Source organism: Gorilla gorilla, chromosome 2, assembly GCF_029281585.2.
Source record: "Gorilla gorilla gorilla isolate KB3781 chromosome 2, NHGRI_mGorGor1-v2.1_pri, whole genome shotgun sequence".
NCBI classification, from domain to species: Eukaryota; Metazoa; Chordata; class Mammalia; order Primates; family Hominidae; genus Gorilla; species Gorilla gorilla.
Genome location: NC_086017.1, coordinates 181,368,768 through 181,393,936, shown reverse-complemented (window position 1 = coordinate 181,393,936; position 25,169 = coordinate 181,368,768). Strand labels below are relative to the sequence as shown.

At 38.9% G+C, this 25,169-nt stretch overlaps 1 protein-coding gene across 1 annotated transcript in view; it reads right to left on the bottom strand.

Annotated features, from left to right (window-relative positions):
- Positions 1–586: 586 nt before the first annotated feature.
- PRKCI (protein kinase C iota) overlaps positions 587–25,169 on the bottom strand; it is an 85,399-nt gene continuing 60,816 nt past the window's right edge. Inside the window, exons 11-18 of the mRNA XM_031009716.3 lie at positions 24,650–24,736; positions 22,016–22,151; positions 14,661–14,748; positions 13,095–13,220; positions 10,616–10,695; positions 9,199–9,288; positions 7,476–7,591; positions 587–3,538 (exon numbers count right to left, since the gene is read on the bottom strand). Coding sequence (XP_030865576.1) covers positions 3,451–3,538; positions 7,476–7,591; positions 9,199–9,288; positions 10,616–10,695; positions 13,095–13,220; positions 14,661–14,748; positions 22,016–22,151; positions 24,650–24,736 — 811 coding nt within the window. The 3' untranslated portion in view covers positions 587–3,450. The remainder of the gene's footprint in view (positions 3,539–7,475; positions 7,592–9,198; positions 9,289–10,615; positions 10,696–13,094; positions 13,221–14,660; positions 14,749–22,015; positions 22,152–24,649; positions 24,737–25,169) is intronic.

Here is a 25,169-nt window from a genome sequence, read left to right as displayed (position 1 = left end):
TGAGCTATGACCATGCCACTGCACTCTAGCCTGGGTGACTGAGTGAGACCCTGTTGCTAAAATAAATAAAACAATGGAGAATATTTTAATTCCTAATTTTTAATAATATCTACATTAATAAATATAACATTAAAAATTTTTTGAGAGACAGGGTCTCACTTTGTTGCCCAGGCTGGAGTGCAGTGGCATGATCATAGTTCACTGCAGCCACAACCTCCTGGGCTCAAGCAGTCTTCCCACCTCAGCCTCCTGGGACTATAGGCACTTTGCCGGCATGCCTGGCTAATTTCTTATTTTTCTGTATGTAGAGATGGGGTCTCACTATATTGCCCAGGCTGAACTCAAACTCCTAGGGTCAAGTGATCCTCCCACCTCAGTCTCCCAAAGTGCTGTGTGAGCCACTATGTCCAGCTAAATGTAACATTATTAAATGTAAATACTACAGCATCAGTTCTACCAGAATGCTGCTTTAAGTACAGCAAAATTCCAAACTGAAATTTTCATTTTTTCTTGAACAAATTTTGATGCATCTTTGTTCTTATACAAATTTCTGACATACTACATATGAAAAATGATCCACTCTCAATGGGTATTATACATTTTATTTAAAGACTTCAAAGTAAAAAAAAAAAAAAAAAAAGGTACAGAAATAGATTATATTATGATGACCACAGTAGTATTCTACATGACAAAAATAAAAACAGATTTAAGTAAATGTACCGGCACTGAACAAGCATTTACTTAACATCCAATCCAGGCTGCATATGCACAAAATGATCTGACCACATGCTTATGCAAAATAAAGTTTTTCTTAGAACGCCAAAATTCCAACCATTCTGACTGTCCGCTGCCTATTCCCCTGTTGAGTATTTTGAGTGAACTTCTATAGAATATAAGAACAATTGGCATGGCACTTAAAGACTGCAAAAAACAGAACACAATTAAAAACATTTATAATGCATTTCTGTATAAAATACACACCGTAAATCTTATTAGTTAAAAAAAGATTTAAAAACAAAAGACCACCCTGAATAATGGTTAAAACCTCATCATAGAAAAATGCTCATCATTTTGTACACTGAAAGAAACTACTGAGAGGTTTTTTGGGGGGCTGGTGGGAAGGTAGATACCTAACTTAAAGATTCATTCAAAATTTGCTTTAAATTGTGGGTAATAACTCACTGCTTACCCCTTCTCAAAATGTTTTATCATGAATACTCTAATATTTAACCACAGGACAAACATAAAGAATAACCTGAAGAAGGTATTTCTCAAAGTGAGGTTGAAGGCCCCAAAAGAAGTCTAAGGTGGGCTCACTAGTGTGCATTTTAAACCAACTTCCTAGGTGATTATTTCACATTCCAAAATCTGAGAACTAATGCCCTATGGGAAACAGCACCACTTAAAAGCAAGGCCATAAACATATTTCTGACATGAGATACAGAATTCTAAGTTTATGATTTGAAGTGAATACTGCTTTTTGTTTTAAAACAAGTTTCAGGTGTTAAGAGAAACATATTAAATAAACATGTGGATGTATATAAACATTTTCCTTTGACGTTTTCATTGCTTTCAGACTTATGTTATTTGAAGGAGAGTACACAGCTAGAAACTTTGGAAAAATGACATTTCCAATGAAATGTAGCATCTACCCCTCCAAAAAAAGATAATTTATTAAATGCCTACAAATTTTAAAACATTTGAAATTTAAACTAGATAACTTTCCTAAAATTAAGTTTTACTAAGATTAAAAAATTTTAAGTAATTTAGATAATCATGTTTACTTTTTAAGTCCCTTTTCATTAAAAAAATATTTAAAATAAACAACAGAAGGATGCTATATTTGGCACCCCTTTAAATAATAAGCTGCTGAACACTAATATCCATAAAAAATAATCCGAGGAACTCTGCCTCTGAAATGTATTCTACTATGTATTACATGTGTTATCTAGTTAATAAAAACTCACTGAAAGAGCTGATACTGTGATGTGTGTGAGTGTATGTGTGTGTCCTGAACATTTATTCATGCCTACTTTATTTTTCTGATTTCACTAAAGGGTCCAATCATATAGATAATGTGGTTTAGGGGAAGAAATGAGCATAATTAAGATACCCTACTTAAAAAATAAATAATTTTCCTGTATGCTAAATTATAAGGAAAAAATATTATACATTCTGCCTCCACTGAATACATGGAATGCTTTTACAAGTTTGGTAACAATAATGAGTGCCTCATTTGAATCAAGTCACAAAAAGCAACTGTGGGGATTCACTCTCCAATAGGAAATAAAAATATTACCAGTGTACTTTTCTGTATCTATTTTAAATTTCTGGTTTTTTTCCTTTCTATACACTGAGTAATTTTCCATTCAACCGCATCCTTGGTCTTTTGCAGTGTATATATTAACACTGCAGTTAAAGTTTCCAATAAAGGGATAGGCTCAGGAGCTACCCCGTTAATATACTTAAAAAGAAAAACCACTTGTGCCAGTTTTGCAAAAATAGTTAATGATTTGGAATCTGATTCATAACAAAAAGTGTCTTTTTTTAACTCAAGAAGACTTTCCCAATTTGGTTTTTGTTTTGTTTTGTTTGAGACCAAGTCTCACTCACTGTTGCCCAGGCTAGAGTAATCTTGGCTCACTGCCAACTCCATCTCCTGGGTTCAAGCGATTCTCCTGTTTCAGCCTCCCGAGTAGCTGGGATTACAGGTATGTGCCACCGTGCCCAGCTAATTTTTGTATTTTTAGTAGAGACAGGATTTCACCATGTTGACCAGGCCAATCTCAAACTCCTGACCTCAAGTGATCTGCCCGCCTCAACCTCCCAAAGTACTGGGATCACAGGCATTGAGTCACTGCACCCAGCTGAATTTCCCAATTCTAAGCAAGCAGCATCTTCTATTACCAATTTAATAACTGCTGCCTTAAAAAAGATCAATAATTTATCCAAGGCAATAAAATTTACACCTGAATTTTTAAACATAAAGAACTCCAAAACTAATAGGTAATATAAAAAGTTGTTGCATTTTATATTAATCTTTTATTTCAAAATTAAACCCTGAAATGATTTAACACAGAATGACAAAAATTATGGGAGGTTTATGATGTAATCCCACTATGTGCCTTAATGCAACAGATACTTTTTTAATGCAGTGTTTTTTTTTTTTTAAACAAAAAAGATAACTTCATTACTCATCTGTAGGCCTTTTAAAAACTGAAAAACCAGTTCAACTAAATTTTGACATGATTGTCTGGAAGCTAGTAGTAGTAATTTCTTTTTCATAGTAAAACAGATGTAATAATTGATTCATATAGTCTATAAGAGAAGATATTGGGTGTTTTTTTGTAGGTGGCAAATATAAAATGGTTAATTGTATCCAGGCTGGCAGCAAGTTTATCCATGCATTAAATGGCAACATGAGTAGAATACATGGTTGAAAAATGAGGATCAGACACATTCTTCTGCAGACATCAAAAGAGGATTGATATACTCAAAACCTTCAAATTCAGACTGATCAATCTTCCTCACAATGTCACTGTTGAAAGAAAAATAAATTTATTTTCATCATAATCAAGATTTCTTCAACCTTTAAATGGTAAAATAAGATTAAAAAACAAGTAATTAGGCTAATTGTACTGAAAGGAAATCTATAAATTTTTAGATTAATCCCCCAGATTTTCTAGACGAATCAAGAATGGAGTACTGAAAATTAAAAAAAACCCCGATAATCCCACAAGCAAGTTTAGAGCCAAAAAGGAGTTCAAAACTGAGGACTGCGAATAAAAAAGACACCAGTTGTCACCATTCCAGTTAATCTTAACTTTTGACCAGAACAACATTCCTAGTTACAGGTGAACATCCAGGTTTGAATTAGCATTCAATTTAGTAGTCACCTCAACAGCCAGATGTTAGATAGTGTAGCCCAGAAGAAGTTAGCCAAAAGGAAAAGGCAATAGGAACAAGTACACTGAGAGACCTGGAATGAGGAGAGAACACCGCAGGGAGATCATGGGTCACAGAGAGGGGAGAGGTTGGCATTTTGTTACACTGGGCTTCTACTTTAATATACAGTGAGTAGTGCTATCAAATATTTAACACATAAATGTATTATGCCATACTAAGAAGCACAAAGTTACAGAGGATACAGTCCCTTCCTTCAAGGAAGGGAGGTAACTCCTACTGGAAGAGAAAGCAGTACTTGTTAAATTTTATACACAATAAGCTAAGTCCTGTTCTAACCATGGTTCTAAAGAAAGGTGTGACTTCTAGTTGGAGAAATCAAGGAAGGCAGTATTCATTCTGCAAACACTTAATGAATGGAATGATGAAAGACTGTGGTAGGTCTTGGGAAATGCAAGTAATTAGGGTGGAGCACAGGAATAGAAGTGTGTTAGATGATGCTGAAGAAAAATAATGGCTAAATCAAAGAGGCCAGTGATGTTTACACTAAGGAGTTTCACCTTGATCCATCAAAGATCTGGTTGCATCTGAGGTGGCTCTGAAAGATGGGAAGATTTCAATAGGTAAAAATGAAGGCGGGATACACAGGAATGAGCAGGCAGAAACAGAGACAATAATACTACTAGGGAATGGTGAGTAGCTAAGACTGATCAGAACACTGTTTGTATTATGGTGAGAGGTATCGCTAGAAAGTCAGGCTGGAGCAGATGTGGGGAGGCCTTAAATGCTAGCCAAGAGGATAGATGTTACCTGATAGGCAATGAAGGAGTTACTGAAGGTTTCTAATTAAAGGGGTTCAAGAATTGGAGTAGTACTTCACAAGGCATACAGAATAGGTTGCAAAGTGAAGGAGTAAAGATCAATTAGGAGGCTGATACAATACTCTGGGTATGACTTGAATGAGGCCTGAACTAGGGTGTGTCAACGGGAAGAGAAAAGAAGGATCTGATGTAAATGATGAAATAATGAAAACACAGACAAAGACTTGGCAGCTGCAGGTATTATGTAATCTGTTAAGAAAAAGGAGGAGTCCACAATCACTGACATCTGGAATCTGAACAACAGGGACACACCGTGAGCACAACTAGGTAACTAAAAAAAAGGAACTGATTGAGAACAATAGAAAGAGATCATAAAGGGTCATTACTTTCATTTTAGACTTCACATATTTGAGCTGCTTGGCTGACAAACTGGGGGCCATGTTAAACAGAAATGCAGCTCAGGAGATCTAACGGCAGGGGATAAGTGCTTCAGAAACCATCATGCATTTATGCTTCACAGCAACCTTATGAGGTAGGCAATTTGAGAACAGGCTCAGAGAAGTTATGCAATTCCTATCCAAGGTTACCCAGTTGGTAAGAGGTGGCATCGGGATTCAAACTCCTATCTTTTGATTAAATCCAGTGTTCCTTCTAATACTCAATGCTGTCAGAAATAATGACTTGGTACACATCTTTCTCCTCTAGTAGACAGTACGCTTTTGGGGAGATCAGACTGTCTTGATTGTCTTTGAATGTCTAGTATTTAGCATAACACCTTTTGCTCAATAACCATTTGCCATTTAACTGAGAGCCATTTAATTAGCTGGTATCTATGCTACAGGGCTGGCTAAAATCTCCAAGGTACAAACTGCATATAGCAAAAAGAAGGCTGTCATGAACAGAACCATGGAGCATCCTGGTCTCAAGGGGACACGGAAAACACATGAGAGGAAAGTAGTCACAGAGATGAAACAGAACCAGAATAGGTAGTGCTACCCAAGGCAAAGCCATGAGTACCAAATGCTTTACATTCATCAAGGGAGAGGAGGACTGACCCCAAAATGCTTTACAATTTAGAAATTAAGAAATTGATTCAACCTTCAAAAGCTGGAGGACAGGTTCGGTTGTAAGGGGGTTGAAGTGTTGACAGTAAAAAAAAAAAAAAAAAAAAATTCAAGACAATCAATGTTGACTAGTCTGAAGAAGTTTGATTAGAGGTGCTGTGTATTTATTTTTCTTTGACCATGAACATCTATTAACTTTTTTTTTTTTGAGGCTTTAAGATGAAATGAAAATGAGGAAAAACGTGGTTGTTCAAAGAGGGGCCATGAGTTAGGGGGAAAAATCAGAGGATCTGAGCATGCTTACACAGAGGGAAACAAGCTAGAAAAAAATAAATCAAAGAAGGTCCAATAAAAAGATAACTGACAAAATGAAATCTTGGAGAAAACTAAGGAAACAGGTCTAGGAAAATAGCAGGGACACCCCTTGTAAAGGAGAGTCTTCCAAGAGTAGGGAATAAGAAAATGATGAAAAGAGTTAGAAAGCAATTCTGAGATGCAAGGTGGTCTGGGGACAGCTGGAAAGGAGGCAAGGTCACTTCAGAGAGGTTATCAGTCCTTGCATCAAATTAAGACAAGGTTAATCCATTAACAGTGATGGAAAAAGGAGTAGAACTGAAGGCTTCTGAAATGAAGAGACTGTTTGGAGCAGGTGCTGGGAGAAATGTGGTAAGAAATGAGATAGAAGTGAAATGACTGCCAAACAATAAGGGCCTCCCTGAGATTAGAGAGAATGAATCTGTAACAACAGGTAAATAATCAAAATATCTCCCAATTATTCCAAACTACATGTTTAAAAGATGAAGTATAAGCACAAAAAATATACCAGATCACTGATGGCTGGATTTAATAACTCAATGTAATTTCTTAAAAAAAGCAATTTGGCAATACAAGAGCTTTAAAATGTTAATACCCTCTGACCTAATTCTCTTTCTAGGAATCTATCTTAAGGCAATACTCAGGAACTCAAAGACAGTCCTTGTCAAATGGGAAACAGTGCAGCGTGGTAGAAAGAGCACAGGCCTTAGTCAGTCAGATTTGGGTTTGAATCCTGACTCTGCCACCTGATAGCTGTGTAACTTTGCTTAACCTCTCTGAGCCTTGGTTTCCTCATCTGTAAAACGAAGATGACAGTAACTAGATTACAAAGTTGTTGTGAAAATAAGATAATGCACTATAAAGCAAAGGAGAAAATGACAGTTACTATTAAAACTTATAATGGTACAGTAGATACAAATACCAGTAACTGAATGGTTGTATAAATTATAGTATAGGCCGGGCACAATGGCTCACGCCTGTAATCCCAGCACTTTAAGAGGCCAAGGTGGGTGGATCACCTGAGGTCCGGAGTTCAAGATCAGCCTGGCCAACATGGCAAACTCTGTCCTTACTAAAAATACAAAAATTAGCTGGGCGTGGCGGCACGCGCCTGTAGTACCAGCTACTCAGGGTGTCTGAGGCAGGAGAATCATTTGAACCTGGGAGGCAGAGGTTGCAGTGAGCCGAGATTGCACCACTGCACTCCAGCCTGGGCAACAGAGCGAGACTCCATCTCAAAAATAAAATAAAATGAAATAAAATAGAAAATAAAAAAATTATAGTATAATCTGATAATGAAACATTGCACAGTCACTAAAAATGGGATTTTCAAAGAACTTAAAAAAAAATTTCAGTGTACAGAATTACTTACTCGTCATCTGGAGTGAGCTGGACAGGTTCATTAGTAAACTGAGAATCAAAGTTGTCCAAACCAAATTCCCCAGAAATATTTGGTTTAAAGGGAGGTACCACCTGTTTTTGCTCCATCTGAAAAGACATACTGGATGACAGCTCAAGTCTGTACTCTTAGAAAAACTCCACCTCTACAGTTCTCCTCTGCACTCATTGTTTACCTTATTAAAGTGAGTCCCGAAGCATGGTTCAATGATATTAGCAATGATGAACATAATTTACAAATATGAGCTGGGCATGGCAGCTCACGCCTGTAATCCCAACCGCTTGGTAGGTTGAGATGGGAGGATCACTTGAGGCCAGGAGTTCAAGACCAGCCCAGACAACATAGCAAGATCCCATCTCTATAAAAAAATTAAAAATTGGCTGGGTGCAGTGGCTCACGCCTGTAATCCCATCACTTTGGGAGACCAAGGTGTGCAGATCACCTGAGGTCAGGGATTCAAGACCAGCCTGGCCAACATAGCTAAACCCCGTCTCTACTAAAAACACCGAAATTAGCCAGGCGTGGTGGCGCACACCTGTAATCCCAGCTACTCTGGAGGCTGAGACAGGAGAAATCGCTTGAACCCAGGTGGTGAAGGTTGCAGTGAGCTGAGATTGTGCCACTACACTCCAGCCTGCGAGACAGAGCAAGACACCATCTCAAAAAAAAAAAAAAAAAAAATTGAAAATTAGCTGGGTACCATGGCTTATGCCTGTAATCCCAGCTACTTGGGAGGTTACACAGGAGGATCTCTTAAGCCCAGGAGTTCAATCAAGGCTGTCGTGAGCTACACTACAGCCTGGGCAACGGAGTGAGACTGTTTCTCTTAAAAAAATAAAAACAAGTATAAACATTGATATGGGCCTCAATAACATTACAACCTGCTTTATTACATTAATATTCAATTTTTTGGCTGGGCATGGTGGCTCACCCCTGGAATCCCAGCACTTTGGGAGGCTGAGGCGGGTGGATCACTTGAGGTCAAGAGTTCAAGACTAGCCTGGCCAACATGATGAAACCCCGTCTCTACTAAAAATACAAAAATTAGCTGGGTGTGGTGGCGTGTGCCTGTAATCCCAGCTACTCAGGAAGCTGAGGCAGAATTGCTTGAACCCAGGAGGTGGAGATTGCAGTGAGCAGAGATCACACTACTGCACTCCAGCCTGGGTGACAGAATGAGACTCCGTCTCAGAAAAAATAAATAAATAAAAAAAAATTGAATTTTTTTTTGTTTTAAAAGTTTTCTAAAAAGCAGTTTAGAAAGTGGTTTTAAGTTTTTAAAGCTGTGATATGTTAGCTAAGACAGTAAAATTTGGCCCGAGATAGGCCAGGTGTGGTGGCTCACATCTGTAATCCCAGCACTTTGGGAGGCCGAGGTGGGTGCATCACCTGAGGTCAGGAGTTCGAGACCAGCCTGGCCGACATTGTGAAGCCCCCCCCCCCCCCATCTCTACTAAAAATACAAAAATTAGCTGGGCATGGTGGTGAGTGACTGTAATTCCAGCTACTAGGGAGGCAGAGACAGAACTGCTTGAACTCGGGAGGCAGAGGTTGCAGTGAGCTGAGATCGTGCCATTGTACTCCAGCCTGGGTGACAGAGCAAGACTCTGTCTAAAAACAAACAGAACAACAACAACAAAAAATTGGCCCAAGATAATAATGAAACCTAATAGTTGAGTAATCAAAATTTACATACCATATCCCAATCAACATTTCGGAAGAACGGGTGTCCCTGAATATCAGCAAATCCTGTTTGAGGATGACAACCCAATCGTTCCTTAGGGTCCTATGGTGAAAGAAATGTTTCAAGAATTGGGTGAATGTCATGCTTTAAAATAAATCACCTTTGTGATCTGTGTTTTGTGCCCTCACATGATACTCTTATTTCTGAAGTTGGAATGGTCTACCTTTTATTTCTAGAAAGTACAACTCCAGAACAAATTGAGTTATTTGAAACTTGTGATAGGTAAGATTTCCTCAAGGCACTTTCTCCACCCATCATGTAATTAAAACAGAGAATCATCACCAATTCCTTGCTAAAGAAAAACAGGAGGAAAAAGAGAACAGCAGAATCATTTGACAGCACCCAGCCATTTCTTTGGCATGACCTAGTGTGAGAGTCAAAACATGCAAACCTCCAAACTTCATGAGAAGTTTGTTTTTAGCTTAATTTAAAATCCCCATGCCCAATTATAGCAACAAACCACCACCTGTGTAAGACAATGATACAACCATTATCTGAATCACTGGACTGAGAAGGAGCCTGCAACTTATAAAAAGTCTTGGCTTATTCATCACTATGAATGAGAATATGTTCCCATTTTTCTTTCTGATAAAAGGTATTTTATTTTGCATATCAACACCTCTTGCCTTCATTTTTCACTATGTGAAAAATTAGGTTTCAAGTTTAAATCTTTCCTCACATAAATTGTTCATTTTTTAAAAGGCTTCAATTTCTTATTTTATTAAAACTCATTATCTTATCTATTTACCTTAGAAGGTAAATGTACATCAACCTTTCTATCATACCATTTATTTAAAGTAGAATTTATAATTGCCAAGACCACACTCCTAGATCCTAAAACTCCTCTAGCCTACCAACAGCAACAAACAATTGAATGATGTTCACATTTTTAAGAGCCAAAGATAGCATTTCATTTCTTCCGAATCTTACCTAATTATAGCATTTTTGACATGAGAATTTGTAGGGAGCACTGCGGCCCACGTGCTCAAAAAGTACATGGTAATAAATAGATTATATGGATAATGATACAGAGAAAATGGAAACAGAGTTCAAAGTACAATTATGGCTAAACCCAAAGATTAACTCTTCCCCTATGTGAGAATATGGTATATATTATTTACACACACACAAAAATTATGTAATATATAGCTGGGGAGTAAATTTTATTGCCAAAATGGAAAGGACAACTAACTTATCTCAGGATCTAATGCTGTCAATTACTCTTTGGGTAAGAGACAAATTCTGGGTCAAACTGAAAAAGTTACATTCTCTACTGTTTTGGAATTTTACATTTCCCAAACCGCTACTGACCAGTTTGATATATATAGAAAGAGACAAATCACAAAATATTCTTATACACAATTTATACCTTATTAAGAAAACTCTTCAGAACACTTGCAGCTTTTACAGACAGAGAACGTGGTATGCGAATTTGTTTTTCCAAAATAACTAGAAAGATAAAAATTATAGTATTATATTTAACTTTTACATGGCTTTAATCTTTTTTCTTTTTTGAAAGGGGCTTGCTCTGTTGCCCAGGTTGGAGTGCAGTAGTGCAATCACAGCTCACTGCAGCCTTGACCTCCCGTGCTTAAGCAATCCTTCCACCTCAGCCTCCCAAGTAGCTGGGACCACAGGCGCCACCATCACGCTCGGCTAAATTTTTTTTTTTTTTTTTGAGATGGAGTCTTGTTTTGTCATCCAGGCTGGAGTACAGTGGCATGATCTCAGCTCACTGCAACCTCTGCCTCCCGGGTTCAAGTGCTTCTACCACTTCAGCCTCCTGAGTAGCTGGGATTACAGGCGTGTGCCACTATGCCCAGTGAGTTTTGTGTTTTTGGTAGAGATGGGGTTTCACCATGCTGGCCGGGCTGGTCTCGAACTCCTGACCTCATGAAGGTAAGTGATCCGCCCACCTCAGCCTCCCAAAGTGCTGGGATTACAGGTGTGAGCCACTGCGCCCAGCAATGGCTGGCTAATTTTAAATTTTTTTGTAGAGATAGGGGTCTCACCATATTGCTCAAGCTGGTCTTGAACTCCTGGGTTCAAGCAATCCTCCTGCCTTGGACCCCCAAAGTGCTGGGATTACAGGTGTGAACCACTGCACCTGGCAATCTTTAAATTTCTTTTTTCTTTTTTTTTTTGAGACAGAGTGTCACTGTCTTGCCCAGACTGGAGTGCAGTGGCACGATCTCAGCTCACTGCAACCTCCGCCTCCAGGCTGAAGTGATTCTCCTGCCTGAGCCTCCTGAGTAGTTAGGATTACAGGTGCTCGCCACGAGGCCCAGCTAATTTTTTTTTTATTTTTAGTAGAGATGGGGTTTTGCCATGTTGGCCAGGCTGGTCTCAAACTCCTAACCTCAAGTGATCCGCCCATCTCGGCCTCCCAAAGTGCTGGGATTACAGATGTGAGCCACTATGCCTGGGTGCAATCTTTAAATTTTTATTATAAGATATTTAAGGCATTCCAGGAGAAAAAATAAGATATTACATATATAACTGAAGTGCCTCCTGTACTTTCCTAAACCCCTTCTTTTCCCATCTTCTCAGAGAAAGCCTCTAATCTGAATACTATTTATCATTTACATGAATGTCTTATTCTTTGACTACCTAATTGTGCCTGAGTTTCCTCATCTGTAAAATAGGAATAAAAAAATACTTCATAGGATTGTTATGAGGTTTAAATGAGTTAACATTTGTAAAATGCTTAGCATATATAATATGCAATTTTTTTGGACACTGCCAAATTATTCTTTAAAGCTGTTGTGTCAGTTTTCATTCCTACCAGCAGTCTAGAAGAGTTCCAGTTGCTCCACATCCTCACCAGCACTGGTATTACCCAACTTTAATATTTTGATCAAATGTACCGATATGAAATGGTAACTCATTAACATTTAATGTGCATTCCCTTAATTGCTAGTGAGACTGAATGTCTTTTCACATATTCCATGGCCATTTGGGCATGAAATGCCTATTTATATCCTGTGATGGCTTTAATTATTAAATGTAGAATTTTATAGTAGTTATCATACTTCTTTGGATTCTGTGCTAGAGGTCCCTGCACTTGTCTGCTTGTTTCTGTCAATTCTGCATATTCCCTGATGTGGGGCCTTTTTTCCCCATCTTCTGATCACTCATCATCTTGGTGCTCTATTTTCCCCTCATACTGTTCTTGAACTTATGCACTCAGCCTCGGGGTCCCTGTGTAAAGATTATCTCTCTAGCCACAGGATTCCTTTCTCCAATCTGTTTGTGATGGATAATTCTAAATAACCCCTGTTATGATTTTGAGTATGAGAAGGTAACTGTGAACAGGAGTGAAGACTATAGAAAAGAAAGAATGTATTAAAAAACATCAAAACCTAATACACAGGGGCCAGGCGCAGTGGCTCATGCCTGTAATCTCAGCACGCTGGGGAGGCTGAGGTGGGCAGATCACTTGAAGTCAGGAGTTCAAGACCAGCCTGGCCAACATGGTGAGACCCTGTCTCTACTAAAAATACAAAATTTAGCCGGGCATTAGTGGTGTGTGCCTGTAATCCCAGTTACTCGGGAGTGTGTCTGTAATCCCAGTTACTCGGGAGGCTGAGGCAGAAGAATTGCTTGAACCAGGGAGGTGGAGGTTGCATGGAGCCGAGATTGCGCCCCTGCACTCCAGCCTGGGCAAAAGAGTGAGACCTTGTCTCAAAAACAAACAAAAACAACAATAAAACCTAATACCACGAGTCAGGATTATATTTTCCAGATTATGCTCATTTTTCTTACTCAAAGTAGTAACCTGAATCACTCTCATTTGTACTCTAGAATAGGTTTTTCTCAGAGAACCTCTGTAAAATACTCCAAATTACCTTGGAAGAGATAATCCTCTGTGTTCTGGTCAGGGTTATCGGAGCTCCCAACAATATCAAATGGAGACCTTCCTGCCATCATCTCAAACATGAGCACTCCAAGAGCCCACCAGTCAACACTGAAACCTTCAGAAAGAAATTTTAAAGCAATAAATTATACACTTCGCATTCTTGAAAGTCAGTAACTGGAAATTTTATCACATAAAGGAAAAAGAAACAATGAAAAAGTAAACTCTAAATGCATTCCAACTATCATGGTAGGCACTGAAGATTACAGAAATGCTTCATTTATCAACAAGGGTAGGTACCTAAAAGATAATTTTAAAAATAAAATTATGAGAAAAAAAACTTTCTTTCTCCATGTATTTCTACTTTCAGACTCATGCCCAATATCTAATATTGTGTGTTGAGGATATAATTAAATTGTATTTCAGAGTAATCTCCTTGGTCTTTTTTTTTTTTTTTTTGAGACGGGGTCTCACTCTGTCGCCCAGGCTGGAGTGCAGTGGTGCAATCTCGGCTCACTGCAAGCTCCACCTCCCTGGTTCACGCCATTCTCCTGCCTCGGCCTCCCGAGTAGCTGAGACTACAGGCATCTGCGACCATGCCCGGCTAATTTTTTGTGTTTTTAGTAGAGACAGGGTTTCACCGTGTTAGCCAGGATGGTCTCGATTTCCTGACCTCGTGATCCGCCTGCCTTGGCCTCCCAAAGTGCTGGGATTACAGGCGTGAGCCACTGCGCCCGGCTATATGTTGGCAACTGCTGGAGGTGTGGACAGGGGCTTTTTTTTTTTTTTTTTGAGACAGAGTCTCACTCTGTCGCCCAGGCTGGAGTGCAGTGGCACAATCTCGGTTCACTGCAAGCTCCGCCTCCCGGGTTCACGCCATTCTCCTGCCTCCTTGGTCTTAAACTTGATCTTTTGCTAGCTGATAAAGACCAGTGAAGGACAGTGGATTCAGACTTTGAGCAGCTCTCACAAGTACCACATTGTCCTTTATATCTGCTGAAGGCAGAGGGCCAAAACCCAAAAAGTCAAATGTTTTCTCAAGATAAGTGTATCTTCGGGTGCCTGAGATACAGTTAATCTTTCCATCATCTTTCAGATTCCTGGGGCAAATATCCCAGGAAATCTGAAAAATTTTCCAGGGGTTCATGACTCTGGAGTCACATGGGTGCTGTTCTGAATCCTTGACCTTAGGCGAGTTATTTAAACTTTCTGTATGTCAGTTTCTTCAACTGTAAAAGGAGAATTAATAGTACTTACCTCACACGGTTAAGAGGATTAACTTAGTTAATATATGTAAACTGCTTAGAATAGTGCCTGCTACTGTTCAGTGTTTGTCACTAATAAAATATTATTCAGCTTGGTACCCCCAAATACTGCCAAGGTCCCACTGTCTCTGATTTCAAAGTCTGGGACTCTCCATGTAGTTTTTAACAGGATCAAGAATCCTTATATTAATAAGATCATGTCAAAATGCATTAGTGTACTGTAATGCAATTGGTACCACATTTTACCACCCATCTAGCAATAGCTAAAATAATACCACCAATTTATTTATTACCATAATCTTCTCCTCTTAAAATTTCAGGAGCAATGTAATTAGGAGTACCACAGAAAGTGCTGGTTGTATCTCCTGGCCGTAATCCTTCCTTTTATTAAAAAGAACAGAAAGAAAGAATGAGATAAAAAATTCTGTTTTAAATTCACCCTTTCTATTTCACCTATCATATAAGTTCAGCATCTGCAGTGATACATTAAGCTCACTTAACATCACTAGAACAACTGCCTTTATTATTATTATTATTTTTGACAGGGTCTTGCTCTGTCGCCCAGGCTGGCATGCAGTGGCACGATCTCACGATCTCAGCTCACTGCAACCTCCACCTCCTGGGTTCAAGCAATTCTTGTGTCTCAGCCTCCTGAGTAGTTGGAATTACAGGCATGCACCAACACACCCAGCTAATTTTTGTATTTTTAGTAGAGACAGGGTTTCACCATGTTGGCCAGGCTGGTCTCGATCTCCTGGCCTCAAGTGATCCACCTGTCTCGGCCTCCGAAAGTGCTGGGATTACAGGCATGAGCCATCATGCCTGGCAAATGCCTTTATTATTAAAATCACAGATCACCACTAAATAGCTTGAAGAAAACCTGTCCTCATTAGATGTTGCTAGAGTTGATTCAATTAAGGTACGACTTGAATTTAAAATAATTTACATACAAGTTAAAATTTAATACCAAAATTTTAATATTAGTAGAATAAGGCATATTTCATGAAGAAAAGAAGCACTTTAAATCTCACCTCCTAATACAACCATTGATAAGACTACAATATTTTCCTTCTGTTTATTTTTCCTAAGAACACCTTTTTTTTTTTTTTTGGAGACAGAGTTTCACTTTGTTGCCCAGGCTGGAGTGCAATGGCACAATGTCAACTCACTGCAACCTCCGCCTCCCGGGTTCAAGCAATTCTCCTGCCTCAGCCTCCAGAGTAGCTGAGATTATAGGCGTGTGCCACCACACCCAACTAATTTTGTATTTTTAGTAGAAAATGGGGTTTCTCCATGTTGGTCAGGCTGGTCTCAAACTCCTGACCAGATGATCCGCCCACCTCGGCCTCCCAAAGTGCTGGCATTACAGGCATAAGCCACCACGCCAGGCCTGTATTTTAATAGCTATAGGATGGAAAAAAATAAGGCAAAACACACTAACAGGCAGAGTAAAGGAACCACCCAATAATTAATGGGACAATCACCAAGAAATTGTAACAAATATACACTTGCATACACTCAACAACATGGCCTCAAAATACAAAGAGTAAAAAAGGACAAAATTATTAGGAGAATTTCACAATCTCCAATCATAATAGGAGAAGTTAATATGAGAATAATCTATATTAGAAAATGATAGATCACACATACTAAAAATCAGTAGGCAGAGAAAGATTTGGAAAAAAGCTAGAGTTAAAATATATACATATATATACAAAATACATATATATGTAGAATATATGTATGTCTATATGTGTGTGTGGAGTGAGGGAGAAGGAAGAGAGACATTAGAGAGAGAGACTCCCTGCATGTAAAGATTATATATCCTTTTAAGTATACATGGGCTACTGGCCATATATTAGGTCATAAAGGAAATCTCAATGTACTCCAATGAACTAATATTCAAACCATTCTCTGGCCACAAGGCAAATAAAAAAAAAATCAACAATAAAAAAGTCTAAAGACAACTGAATCATACATAATTAAGCATGTTTTAAAACTTTATAAGCATTTCCTACACAACTGAAGACTTTCTAATATTAACAACTATATGAAATTCAACAGAACATATGTACCTAGAACTTAACCACTTTCCTATAGATTATACGGTACAAAATTCTAAACCAAAAAAGAGGGGCAGTATAAAAATCAAGCCTTCCTTTTTTTTTTTTTTTTTGAGACCGAGTTTCGCTCTGTCATCCAGGCTGGAGTTCAGTGGCGTGATCTTGGCTCACTGCAACCTCTGTCTCCCGGGTTCAAGTGATTCTCACGCCTCAGCCTCCCAAGTAGCTGGGATTACAGGTGCATGCAACCACACCTGGCTTTTTTTTCTTCTTTTAAGATGGAGTTTCGCTCTTGTTACCCAGGCTGGAGTGCAATGGTGTGATCTCGGCTCACTGCAACCTCTGCCTCCCAGGTTCAAGCGATTCTCCTGCCTCAGCCTCCCAAGTAGCTGGGATTACAGATATGCACCACCACGCCCACCTAATTTTTTATTTTTAGTAGTGACGGGGTTTCACCATGTTGTTCAGGTTGGTCTCGAACTCCTGACCTCAAGTGATCCACCCGCCTCGGCCTCCCAAAGTGCTGGGATTACAGGAGTGAGCCACTGTGCCGAGCCTCTGGCTTTTTTTTTAGTAGAGATGGGGTTTTGCCATGTTGGCCAGGTTGGTCTCAAACTCCTGACCTCAGGTGATCCACCCACCTTAGCCTCCCAAAGTGCTGGGATTACAGGCGTGAGCACTGTGCCCGGCCCTTCCTTCCATTCTTGTCCCTGACTCACCCAGTTCCAGCTCCCTAGAGGCAACCACTATTATGTGGCCCTCCAGAGACATTCTGGGCATGGTGAACATATTTTTCTTCAAATTTCACCCTGTTATATATAACACTGCTATAAACATCTAGAATATTTAGTAATATATTGTGACTCCAAGAATTTTAAAATGATTTCTAAAAGGGATATTATATGCTATTTTTAGAAATATGAATATGGTTTTTATTGTTTTCTATTATTGGCAACGGCAATACATTCTCATGAAAAATGACATGTACTTTCAGTACAATAGTCAGAGGTAAGAGATGTAGTCTGTTAACTTGTAACAGCTATGCTTAATCATTCACTTGTTGACTGAATGTCGGAATGTAGGTCCATTTGCTAAGTTTTCTGCAGCATAACAGATATTATTAGAATTCCTCTGTTGATGAAAAAAACACTTAAAGGCACATCAGTTCATAAAACCACGAAAGGCTGCCACTTAATAAAATCAATGTTCATAAAATATTTCAAACATAACTCTAAAGATACTAATTCAAGTTTTCATCACTATCCTCTGCAATCTTTATAAAGAAATTCATCCAACACTTGCATGAAGTCAAGCTTCAGGTAAGTTAAATATTGACTCTAAGTCATAAAAGAGCATTCAAACTTTTGGAGGGTTAATTTCTCATAAGCTTTATTTTTTATTTTATTTTATATGTATATATTTTGAGGCGGAGTCTCGCTCTGTTGCCCAGTCTGGAGTGCAGTGCAGTGGTGTGATCTTAGCTCACTGCAATCTCCACCCCACCCCAGGTTCAAGAGATTCTTCTGCCTCAGCCTCCCAAGTAGCTGGGATTACAGGCACTCGCCACCACACCTGGCTAGTTTTTGTGGTTTTAGCAGAGATGGGTTTTCACCATGTTGGCCAGGCTGGTCTCAAACTCCTGACCTCAAGTAATCCGCCCGCCTTGGCCTCCCAAAGTGCTGGAATTATAGGCGTGAGCCACTGCACCCGCCCTAGGTAGCTCTTGGAGAAGGAGGAAAGGCAGAAAGGGAGGTAGGAGGACATTTGATTTAAAGACCTACTCAATAAAGATCTCAGATTTATGAAAGACCTGGACTAACTTGATTGAGGATCCCTGTAAGAAATGAAAATGTATAAGAAGCCAATATTATTTTCCAGTAAGAGTAACAAAAGACTAAGAAAGACAAAAAGAGAAAAGTCTTTTTTTTTTTTTTTTTGAGACGTAGTCTCACTCTGTCGCCCAGGCTGGAGTGCAGTGGCGCGATCTCGGCTCACTGCAAGCTCCGCCTCCCGGGTTCTCACCATTCTCCTGCCTCAGCCTCCCGAGTAGCTGGGACTACAGGCGTCCGCCACCACACCTGGCTAATTTTTTTGTATTTTTAGTAGAGACGGGGTTTCACCATGTTAGCCAGGATGGTCTCAATCTCCTGACCTGCGATCCACCCGCCTCGGCCTCCCAAAATGCTGGGATTACAGGTGTGAGCCACCGCATCGGGCCAAGAGAAAAGTCTTAATTCATTTTTGTGATTTTCTTTTTTTTTTTTTTTTGAGACAGAGTCTCACTTTGTCACCCAGACTGGAGTGCAGTGGCTCAATCTCCACTCACTGCAACCTCTGCCTCCAGGTTCAAGCAATTCTCCTGCCTTAGTCTCCTGAGTAGCTGGGACCACAGGTGTGCCACCATGCTCAGCTAATCTTTTGGTGTTTTTAGTAGAGACAAGATTTTACTATGTTGGCCAGGCTGGTCTCAAACTCCTGACCTCAAGTTTTCTGCCTGCCAGGCCTCCCAAAGTGCTGGGATTACAGGTGTGAGCCACCACACCCTGCCCATTTTGATTGTTTAAACAATGCAGTGATTCCATTAAAGGTGTTATTTAAAAATAACATTTAAAAATGTTATTAAAATGCATTAGTGTACTGTAATGCAATTGGTAACCACATTTAACATAACATTTTAAAATAACAACTTGAAAAATGCTGAAAAGTAAACAGAATCAACATGTGATGCTACATAACAGAATGATACATGAAAGAATCAGACAACTCTATATGTTAAGACTTCATCTGTTATAAGCATTATGTATACATATATATATTTATTACTCTCTCTCTCTCTCTATATATATATATATATATATTTTAGACAGGATCTCACTCTGTCACCCAGACTGGAGTGCAGTGGTGCGATTACAGCTCACTACAGCCCCAGGCTCAAGTGATCCCATCTCAGCCTCCCAAGTAGCTGGGACTACAAGCACAACCAAGCCAGTGTAATTTTCCTATTTTTTGTAGAGATGGAGTTTTGCCATGTTGCCCAGGCTGGTGTCGAACTTCTGAGCTCCAGCAATCTGCCTGCCTCGGCCTCCCAAATTGCTGGGATTACAGGTCTGAGCCATCATGTGTTATGCATTTTTTACAAATATCTTCAGTTGGGCGTGGTGGCTTGCTTTCCTTGTTAAGATAACTGGAACAAAATTATCCTCACATAGTAACATGACAAATATGTAACTGTATGAACTGCATTCCCCATTCACCTGAGGAAAGTGCCTCCAGAGCCTGGAGATTATCTAAATGCTAACAGTATGAACTCTTGGGTTTGAGACGAGCCTGGGCAACACAGCGAGACCTCGTCTCTATTTAAAAAAAAAAAAAGTAAAAATAAAATAAAAATAAAGATCTTCTTAAATGACTTTATAATATTGATCATAAACTACAATAAAAGTTTTGGTCAGAAATCTCTCCTCATAAACCAAAATATTTACTCGGAATATCCAAGAGGCAGAATTACTGGATCAAAGAACATGGCCATCTTTAGGATTCCTGATAATTCCCCCATCAAACTGCTTCTCAAAAGGTTTGTAACAATTTATATACACACCAGTGACATATGCCCATTTCTTTAAACTCTTGTACATACAGGCTATTCTAACTTTAAAACCCGTATCTCACAGGCAAAAAAAAAAAAAAAAAAAGCCTCATTGTTTTAATTTGTGCACTTCGTATAAAGGGTAATACTCTCCATGTTTTTTGTTCAGTTTCATGTATTCTTGGGGATAAGACTCCTCTATCACTGTCACTTTTTTCTGAAATGAGAAAAAAATCCCTTAGGAAAAAAAATGACACAGAGATCAAAAAGGTACCACAAATATAAGTGATAGGTACACAGGGGTTCCACTCGCTAAGCTTTCTAATTGTTTATGATTGAAAACTTGTATAATAAAAATACGTAAGGGCCGGGCATGGTGGCTCACATCTGTAATCCCAGCACTTTGGGAGGCTGAGGCGGGTGGATCACCTGAGGTCAGGAGTTCGCGACCAGCCTGGCCAACATGGTGAAACCCCATCTCTACTAAAAATACAAAAAAATTAGCCGGGCATGGTGGCAGGTGCCTGTAATCCCAGCTACTCGGGAGGCTGAGGCAGGAGAATTGCTCGAACCTGGGAGGTGGAGGTTGCAGTGAGCCGAGATTGTGCCATTGTACTCCAGCCTGGGCAATAAGAGCAAAACTCTGTCTCAAAAATTAAAAAAAAAAAAAAAAAAAAAAAAAATTAAAATTAGCCAGGGATGGTTGGGGCGCACCTTAATCTCAGCTACTTGGAAGGCTGAGGCTGGAGAATGGCTTGAATCCAGGAGGCGGAGGTTGCAGTGAGCCAAGATTGTGCCATTGCACTCCAGCCTGGATGACAGAGCGAGACTCTGTCTCCAAAAAAAAATTAATAATAATTAATTAATAAGTATCATGTGAAAAGTACGGTTGAATTCTGTACATAAAAGCAAACATAGTTTAAGTGAAGATTTTATTCTTTAATGCATGCTGAACAGATAATAAAGTTAAATCTTCAATACAACTAGGTTGTCATATGCCATGTTATTAGCATTTAGATAATCTCCAAGCTCTGGAGGCACTTACCACAGGTGAACAGGGAATGCAATTCACACATTTACATACTGGTTGTTGTATTACTATGTGAGGATAATTTTGTACCAGTTACCTTAACAAGGAATAGTTCCTTACACATTTAGTGGGAAAATACCAGACATTTAAAATGGAACACTGTTATAAAAAGAATAAAACATCAAGAAATAGGCCAGGCGCGATGGCTCACGCCTGTAATCCCAGCACTTTGGGAGGCCGAGGCAGGCGCATTACGAGGTCAGGAGATTGAGATCATCCTGGCTAACATGGTGAAACCCCGTCTCTTCTAAAAATACAAAAACTTAGCTGGGCATGGTGGCAGGCGCCTGTAGTCCCAGCTACTCAGGAGGCTGAGGCAGGAGAATGGTGTCAACCCGGGAGGCAGAGCTGGCACTGAGCCGAGATTGCGCCACTGCACTCCAGCCTGGGCGACAGAGCAAGACCCCGCCTCCAAAAAAAAAAAAAAAGAAATAAAGAAGACATATTCTGGGAGTAACTGAAATTCTTGTTTTATCCTATTATGCTTTATGTCAGATGTTTAAAATTTAAATATAAAAAATGTTTGACTTCTGAGGAAAATCCTGAATGCATTATATAAGATTCACTACTAAATGGCAAAAATTGGAAGGTCATATGCAAATGGTTAAGTAGTGGAATTGCAGACAATTTTTATTTCCAAATTTTCTTCAATTGTATTTCAACTTTCAAGATAAAAAGTTATGTATAATAAAAAGAAGTTAGCTCTTATTGTAGTACACATAACACAGAAGATACAAATTTTGCAAATGGCTAGAAAAAAAAGTACATTTGTCGTTGTGCTAGAATTCCACAAAGCTTAAGTAAATTAGCAAAATTAGTAATCATTTCCTCACCTTTAAACATGAAGTTATTTTACAAAGACTACTAGCTGCTGAAGACCTTTTAAAATAACTAGAAAATTTTCCTCACCTTACACATGCCGTAGTCAGTGAGTTTAATGTGGCCTTCAGAGTCCAGTAATACATTGTCCAGTTTCAAATCTCTATAAATTATCCCTCGCTCATGAAGATAATTTAATGCTAGACTGATTTCTGCAGAGTAAAATCTAAAATAACATAAAAAATAAGTCATTTGATTCAACCATATTTAAGTCCTACATTTACAACTGGAAACACAAAAATTCACATTAAAACATATTTTTTTCTCCCAGTGATTTTAGGAACAAATTTAAAAAATGAACTGAAGTACCACTTTAAAACATCTGAGCCCAAGACACAATTGTAAAAGTTCCTGTCTAACTTAAACTCACATTTTTCATAAAGCTATTAATTTGATAGTCTCAAACAGGGGTTCTTAATCTGGGTCCTTGGGTGAACTTCAGGCAGTCCATACTTCTACAACTGGGGACAAAGGTGTATGCCTGTATGTACATGCACAGTATCTACAGAGTCCTCAAAGCTTTCATCACTTCTCTAAGGGACCCGTGATCCTCCGAGAAGGCTAAGAACCACTAATGGGGTCGAGAATAGAAAGAATACTACAAGCTGACTACTCAATACTATAAAATCCTCATGAAGGTTTTAGAAAAGGAATTAAATGAAAATATTCTACAACTATAAACAACTGTAAAATTTAATATTAAATGAAGAACTTAAAAAAACTGCTACCAACTCACTGGTGACAACCCAGAACTTTTGGCCTGAATAATGAAAATGGAATGCCTGAGCTGATGTATGGCTGCTTTGGTGGCACATTATCATGATCATGTGTGGAGGTACATAACATACACCTCCTAGCTACTTAATTCCGTGATTTGGGAACTTAAGCCCTTGTCCTGGGCTTTAGTTCTTACAAAAGCAAAGATGGTATAAAACCAAAACTGGCACATTAATATAGTAAAAACCAGACTAGCTTTCCCACATTCAACTGAACAAACAAGGAACAAATATTGGCTATGTTCACAATTCAAAATATCATCTGTGGCTCTATGAAGGGTGACCATTTGATAAGGCATAAATACACAATGAACATAAATGAACACCAAAACAACAACAAAAAAACCCAAATAAACAAAAAACCCAGGTTGGCCTCAAGATTAGACAAGTACAATTTACACCTTCTTATGAAATTTTTGACAAGCAATAATGAAGTAGCAAATTTTCTACAAGTTTTTAATTTAAATGAAATTTCTAATATTTATTCCCTGCATGATAATAATATACATATACAAACTCACATGCTTCATTTTGGCATTACTCTTGTGAAGTAGGAAAGGGTGAGAATTACTGCTGATTATGAATAAGAAACAAAACATGGTACTGATGGATTAAACTTTTTACTCAAGGCCATGATCCCTTCCCACCTATCTCCTCCATCCAACACACAAACAATTTACAGTCTTGTATATTAATATCAAATTAAGGGCACAAAATTAATATTCAATACTTTTTTTTTTTTTTTTTTTTGAGACGGAGTCTCGCTCTTTCACCCAGGCTGGAGTGCAGTGGCGCAATCTCAGCTCACTGCAACCTCCGCCTCCCGGGCTCAAGCGATTCTCCTAATTCAGCCTCCCAAGTAGTTGGGACCACAGGCGCCCGCCACCACGCCCAGCTAATTTTTATATTTTTAGTAGAGATGGGGTTTCACCATGTTGGCCAGGATGGTCTCAATCTCTTGACCTCATGATTCACCCGCCTCGGCCTCCCAAAGTGCTGGGATTACAGGCATGAGCCACTGTGCCTGGCCTATTCGATATTCTTTTATTCATCAATAATTATGGGATTAGAGGGAAAAAAAGCCAAAGAACAATAAATCACAGGAAGAACAGTCAGAAGTATATACTAGTTTAAGAGGGATCTTTTTTTTTTTTTTTTTTTTTGAGACAGAGTCTTGCTCTGTTGGCCAGGCTGGAATGCAGTGGTGCGATCTGGGCTCACTGCAACCTCCGCCTTCCGGGTTCAGACAATTCTCCTGCCTCAGCCTCCTGAGTAGCTGGGATTACAGGCACCCGCCACCACGACCAGCTAATTTTTGTATTTTTAGTAGAGACAGGGTTTCACCATGTTGGCCAGGCTGGTCTCAAACTCCTGACCTCAGGTGATCCGCCCGCCTCAGCCGCCCAAAGTGCTGGGATTAGAGGTGTGAGCCACTGTGTCCAGCCAGAGGGATCGTTTAATTACTCTCAAGTATGTATGAATAGCACTCTTATCGTGAAGAACTCTCTGAGAGACCACTACAAACCTGAAAAGACTAATAAGTGTTTATTAGTCTCAATTATTTAAATGGCTGATGCTAAATAGACATAATATTTGAAAAGGATTGGTTTTAGTAGACTAAAGGTTTCCCTTTTAATACTGTTTACACTTTTCAATTGCTTAGGAAGCACTGTGTGCATGTGTATGTACACGTATGTGTATAAATGTAAAAGAATATATAATTGTTTTACATATATATAATGTAAATTAACTTTTAGCTCAGCCTCTGCATGACTTATAAATAATTAACTAGTATCAAAATAAATTATTTATCTACTGTTTCCAACCACTGCACATAAGCCACATGGCCCCAAAAAGAAAACAACACAAACAGTAAACAAAAACTCACCTGGCATGTTCTTCAGGAAGTTTTCTTTGTCGCTGCATATGAAACATTAGGTCTCCTCCATTTACATACTCTATAACAAAGAACAATCTAAAACACAGGAGAGAACCCATGAAATCAAGATCCAAAATAAGGTAGTGTAACTTTGCATTTTCAGAAACCATCACAACAGAGAGCATTCTCTACTATTTAGCCTTTAAAAAGACGCCAAAATTTTGGTGGGAACAAAGGGTATCTAGGGTACGGAAGATACGAAAGAGGAAACCAGCATAATAATTTTGTAACCTACTACTTCTATTCTAAAGTAGTACCACTTGCAATCCAGAGCCACTCATTACCATCCTAATTTTAGCATTTGCTAAATAAGTCATTTTCAACTGTCAAGGTATTTTTCCTCCTTGTTAAATTCTAGAAAATTTTAAGTCATAAAACTAGAATACTGGGGATATTTAAAAGGCTGGATTTCCACTGCCATAATTACGACACGGCTATTTCCTGTTCTGCCTAAAGTAGGTCATTTCCT